The sequence below is a fragment of the Elephantulus edwardii genome, unplaced genomic scaffold (assembly GCF_000299155.1).
Source record: "Elephantulus edwardii isolate Elephantulus edwardi_28Jun2011 unplaced genomic scaffold, EleEdw1.0 scaffold00003, whole genome shotgun sequence".
Taxonomy (NCBI): Eukaryota; Metazoa; Chordata; class Mammalia; order Macroscelidea; family Macroscelididae; genus Elephantulus; species Elephantulus edwardii.
The window spans coordinates 2,660,579-2,666,678 of NW_006399753.1; the positions used below are offsets into that span (position 1 = coordinate 2,660,579).

Sequence of the window (6,100 nt, forward strand, 5' to 3'; positions counted from 1 at the left end):
CCACACACCCCATACACATCACACCTCACACACACCTCTCCCCCTCACTGCTCCCCTCCCCCACCCTCACTGCTCCTCTCCTACTGCCCTCCTGCTCCTCCATCTTCACTGCTCCCCCTCAAGGCTCCCCCACCCTCTTCACCTACTGCTCCCCCTCTTTCACTGTTCCCTTCCCCCTCACTACTGCCCCTCACCCCATGTCACCCCCTCTCCATGTGACCTCACCCTCTCATGTGACCCTGTGGGAGCCTAAGCAAGATTATCTCACACAACCCTCCTTACCAGACACTCACACAGGCCTGTGAGCTCTGCACCCCACGTCCTGTTCCCCTACTCTAGCGAAGTTTCACTTGTCCTCTGACCAGCAAGCCCAGTCCTGCCTCACAGCCTTTGCACAGGCTGCCCACCGACAGCCTCACCTCTGTGGGGGTGATCCCCCAGCGCCCTCTCAGTGACGCACACCAGCCCTCCACCCTCCCTCATGTTCTCCCAGCATCATGTCCCACTGTCTGTTCCCCAGAGCAGGGAGCCTCCAGGGAGCAGGGCTGTCCCTCTGTCCTTCTGTCATGCTCAGGGCTCCCCAGATGTGCAGGGATATCCCTCTGTCTCATTCAGGGCCCTCCAGATGTGCAGGGCTGTCCCTCTGTCCTTCTCTCACGCTCAGAGCTCCCCCATGTGTACAGAGCTGCTGTCAGTCTCACTGGACATGTATCACTAATCCCAAACCAGCGGCCATGCGCTCATGGCAACCACAGATGTGAGAGCCGAATCCTCAGTGGCTGTATTTTCAGAAGCAGATCCCCAGGCCCTCTGAGGCGCATCTCTGGCTACAGCCCAGCAGGGTCACTGTGGACGCTGCACAGAGACTGCTGGGTGTTCAGCCCCCTGTAAGGGTCACATCCGTGATGCGGTGCAGGACCACAGTTCCCTCATCAAGGATCACAGGATGAGCTACACCTCACCCTCCCCAGTTATCAGCCCTCATTCCACAGCTCTCCAGTCCGGAACTCTCCACTCCAGCCTAGAACCCACCACCTGCTCTAAGCTGTCTCAAAGGCCCCACAAGCATTACTTAAAAAATCAAAACATTTGCCCCCCATGTCCTTTGAGCAGAGACCGCTCAGATGTCCCCAAGAACCAGAGGTCTGTGCTGACCATGAGCACAAATAAGCCAGGCCCGGGTGACCCCAGGACTGCTAGGAGCTGGAGCCAGGCTGGGAGCCAGGAAGAAGTCCATATGGGGCCATTCTGGAAGGCTGGGGACCATCCTGGGCTGGGGGTGGCTGTGACCGCCCATGGCACTGGGCAGGCCTGACATCCCTGCTCGGCCACAGCACATCACTGGAGGCACTGAAGAGCCTCCTGTCCACCACCGGGCACTGGTGTGACTACGCCCACCTGGAGCTGCAGGCCGCCTGGGGGCTCTTCACCACCATGCCCACCTACCCACAGGCTGTGAGCCTCCTCGCCAGGTATGCTCCCAACCCCACCCAGGTCCCCTCTCCTTGGGAGCCCAGGAGACTGGGCATATGGACAGCAGAGGCCAGTGCCTTCTGCCAGCAGCTGTGGGCCCTGAAACGTGCACACGCTCCAGTCTTAGAGGCCCCCTCAACCCCATGCCCTCACCAGCCTGAGCCCCTTCTCTGTTCCTCATGGGCCTAGCTTAGGGGACCACCAAGGGTGTGAAGGGAAGTGCCAACAGAGCCCATACGGATACAGAACTGGGGGCACTTCCCCCCAAGAGAGTGTTCTTCTCAGACTCTGGGAGCATCATGAGGCCTGGATCATGTTGGGGCTCACGCATACATCACCACACACACACCCATGCACATCACACCTCACACACACTCACTCACACTACATGCGCATGTGTGTGCATACACATATACATCACCACTGTACGTACACCGCACACACTCCACACACACACACCCCACAGGAGCATGTGCGTACATACACATATACATCACCACACAGCACACACTCCACACACCCCATACACATCACACCTCACACACACACCCCCCACATGTGCATGTGTGTGCGTACACACATACATCACCCCACACACAGCACACACTCTACACACACCCCCATACACATCACACCTCACACACACACCCCCCTCACACGACACACTCCACACATCAGGCATATACACTCACACACACCCCAAAACACTCTATACCCCCCACTCCCTCCCACACACACCCCCAGGGGTAGGGTGGACTCAGAGTGGTGTCCACAGCCCAGGCTTGTCCCTGCCCTCGCCGCCCCAGGGCCATGGTGCAGAACCGCTGCCGCCAGGTCAAGACTGTGCTCGGCCAGCTGCTGCCCAGCCTGCAGAGCGGGGAGGAGCGTGAGAGGAAGGTGGCCATCCTCATCCTCACAGAGGTGAGGGCGCAAGAGGGACACAGGCTCTGTGGGCATTCATCAGGAACTGCAGCCTCACTCTCCGAGGGGCCTTCAGACTCTGTCCTGCTGGCAAGCTCTGGCCAGGGCCTTCTCCTCTCCTTCTCTTGTCCCCACAGCGCCCTGCAGAGCCCAGGACTCTGCATGGTGCCAGGCAGGGCAGGGCTCCAACTTTAGCCCCTAAAACAGCCACCACCACCCCTCACATCCTGGGCTCTCTCCATGGGACCTCAAAGCTGAAGAGACATCAGCTGGAGTCAAAGGGTGGGGTGAGGGGGTTCTGGGCTGCACAGAGATGGTGGGAGGGGACATACCCAAGGGTGTCCCCATGAACCCCGTCACTGGTGTCCAACCCCTCCTGAGAGCTGAATCCCAAGACCTCTTGAGCCAGGATGTGGGCCACAGCATACAGTGCTGCGAGGCCCGTCCCCTTCTGGGCCTCAGTTCCCCCAGTTGGTCACTAGTGGGTGGAACCGTTTAGGCAGTGGACCTTGTACTCATGAGCCTGGACCCCAGTGGGGAGCAGGCCTGACCCACCTGCCAGAATACTCCAGTTCCTCTACAGCCCTGCCCTGCTGGAGGTGTTCTCCAAACAAGCCGTGCTGACTGCCTTGGACCAAGGCCTGCGGGACCCCAGCCCTGAGGTCCGCATCTGGAGCCTGCAGGGCCTGGGAAATGCCCTCTTCCACCCAGAGAAGGTGAGGGTGAGGGTAGGGACACGGTCCCCTCCAGCATCCTCAGCCTGCAGCTGGGGAACTGTGGGAACAGAGGTGAGGGCCTGGGCTGGGGAAGAGGCGTCCCCCTGTGTGGTGGTTAGGGTGCACCACAGCAGGGCCCAGAAGACACAATGGCCACAGGCGCTCTGTCAGGAGGCTGGAGGAGGAGCCGGTGCCACTGCTGCCCTCAGAGAGCGAAGCAGTGCCTCTGAGACCCAGGACCAGACAAGTTCCTCACACAGCGGCCCAGGGGACAGGCTGCTCACCATGTAGCGACTTTCAATGTCATAAACTTCACTGTCAAACTGAAATTTTGTTGATGTGGAGACACTGTGCTTGAGGCCCAGAAAACAGCCTCTCGGAAAAGAGCTGAAGAGCTGAATTCCACTCTGGTGGCCTAGTGGTGAGGAGACGTGCTGGAATTCCAAGGCATGCAGTTCAAACCCACCAAGTGCTTTGCGGGAGAAGAACGGGCAGCCTCCTCCAGTTCAATTTATAGCCTCTGAAAACCCGCCCGGTTTTCATTATGGGTTGGTCCCGACTCCGCAGCACACAACAGATCAGGAAGGGCTGTGGGTGCCACATACTGAAGAGCATTCAGCTGCTCACCCCAAAGCTGGAGGTTCTCCAGAAGGTGCCTCGAGAGAAATGTCCTCGTGCAGCACAGCCCTCCTGCCCCTCACTCCTCATGTGTAGCACAGCTCTGCTCCCCCCTCACGTACAGCACAGCCCTCCCGCCCCCTCGCATGCAGCACAGCCCTCCCGCCCCCTCGCATGCAGCACAGCCCTCCCGCCCCCTCATGTGCAACACAGCCCTGCTCCCCCCCTCATGTGCAGCACAGCCCTCCCACCCCCTCACATGCAGCACAGCCCTCCCACCCCCTCACATGCAGCACAGCCCTGCCCTCACCTGTGGACTCACCATGAGTCAGAACCAACTGGACGTCAGCTGGTTGGTGTCATGGCCCTTCTCATAGGTCACTGCTCTGCTAATCCAATGGTGGCTCCTCTCTGGCAGTTCAAGTCCACCAGGAACTCCACAGAACAAAGATGGCCAATCTCCTCCCGTGCAATCGACAACCTCCCACTGGAGGGCCAGCCATAGCTCCTTCCAACTCGATAGCAATTGGGTTTTGAGCATTGCTCTCAAACTGAATCCCAGCCCCACCTCTGAGCTGCAACTTAGGCTCTTTTTTTATGTTGACTTGAATTCTAATTTGCAAACCCAGCAAGTCCAAAGCCAACTCCCCCACCCCGCTAGTCTCCCTGCAAACCCCACCATGCCACTACTGTGTCCTCCCCAATCTCCATGCAGTATTCCGATAACCATCTACTCTGGTGTCCCCTAATCTCCCTGCAGCACCCCCGTATCCCAGTGCTCTTCCCTCAAACTTCTAAAGTTGCCCTTGACTCCTCTCTTTGATCTATTAGTCAATCAACAGACACCACAGTCCAAACAGAGCCCAGCCACTTCTCCCACCTCCTGCTGCCACCACCACCCGCACACCACAGTCATCTTCATCCCTGTACCCACCCTGCCAGCCCCTATGTCTGTCCCTTCTGCATTTCACCATCCTCATACCCTGGAGCAGAGGTTGCCCATGATGCTGTGGGAGAGAGGTCTTCACTCCTCTGCACAGAGCCCACTCTGGCTCCCACTCACTCCAAGTGCAAGCCGAGGCTCTGTAAGCCTGTCCACTTCCATCCTGACCTTTTCCCAGCCCCTTGGCCTCTCTGCCCAGAACACTAACCCCTGGGCCTCAGCCATGCTCCATCTCCGAGGGCTTCCTCAGGTATATCTGCTGATATGTCTTCTCCCCAAGACCTCCCCTGAGCTCACTTGAGGTGACAGTGTTAAACAGCCATGTCACCCTGCTCTGTGGCCCGCTGACGCTGCCTCTGCTGTCCTTCTGCTGGACTCCATCCTGCCTGCTGCCCCACTTTGGAGCCCTGTTCTGACACACTGACCCTTCCCAGTTCAACAAGTGTTTGTCTGTTGAGTGGCTCACTTGCTGAAGAGGAATATAAGACCTTAAATGGAGCATGGTTTGAAGAGAAACTTCCAGGAAGACTTGAAAGTTGTACCGACCAGGCCAGTCAGCACAAATGACTGCTGTTGGCCCACCCATTCCTTCTGGCTGCCTCAGGGACTGGGACCCGAGCATACACGGGGCAGCTCTCACTGGCAGGAAATGAGTTCCAGTGTTCAGAGAGGACTGTCAAAGTTGCACGTGCCATCACTGGCACTGTAAAGGCCCAAAGTCACTCTGTGGTGCTCACAAAAGCACCATCCCATGACAGCAATAACCTTGACATGAGCACAGAGGTTCAGCTGGCTTGTCTGTCTCAGGCCCCCCAACTCCTGCCAGTGCCCCCTCCATGTACCCAGGGGTTTCTGGAATGGGGTGAGGCAGGCAGAGGTGGAGAGGTAGGTCCCTCAGACATGGTGAGGGGGCAAATAGGGCTAATGGGGCTCAGAGAGGGGATTGCCTTGTCCTGGACACACATTGCCTGCTGGGCAGAGCAGCAAGGAGCAGGACTCTGCCCTGCCCTCACCCCAGCACGCTAGTCCCTGCAGTGGACAGGGCAGCTAGCGGAGGGGCAGAGCTCCCTACCTCTCCAGCCCTAGCTGGGGGTGGGCAGGGATGGGGGTCAGAATGGGGGGCTTGTGGGGCCCGTGGAGGCTGGGGTTCTGGAAGGGGGACTGTCAGAAGGATGTGTCTTGGTGGTGGGTCTCCACGGCCCCTCACTGCTCCCCTCTCGGCCGCAGGAGAGCCTGCTCCGTGCACAGATGCCGTTCTTCCTGGTCGGCCTCTACCAGGCCAGCGAGCCTGAGCTGATGTGCGTCATGGCCACCTTGTCCGACGTGCTGCGTCACCTGGGTGCGCTCGGCGTGGGCTCCCAGGGCATTGGCGTCGCCATCATCATCAGCTCCTTCTTCAATGACGTGAGCACACCCCAAGGGGCACCCT

General features: G+C 58.9%; 1 protein-coding gene across 1 annotated transcript in view; it reads left to right on the forward strand.

Moving 5' to 3' along the window:
- The window catches only part of MROH5 (maestro heat-like repeat family member 5), a 63,008-nt gene that overhangs the window by 54,334 nt on the left and 2,574 nt on the right, over positions 1 to 6,100 (forward strand). Inside the window, 4 exon segments of the mRNA XM_006879449.1 lie at positions 1,335 to 1,472; positions 2,280 to 2,394; positions 2,967 to 3,110; positions 5,899 to 6,075. Of these exon segments, the coding sequence (XP_006879511.1) occupies positions 1,335 to 1,472; positions 2,280 to 2,394; positions 2,967 to 3,110; positions 5,899 to 6,075 (574 nt within the window).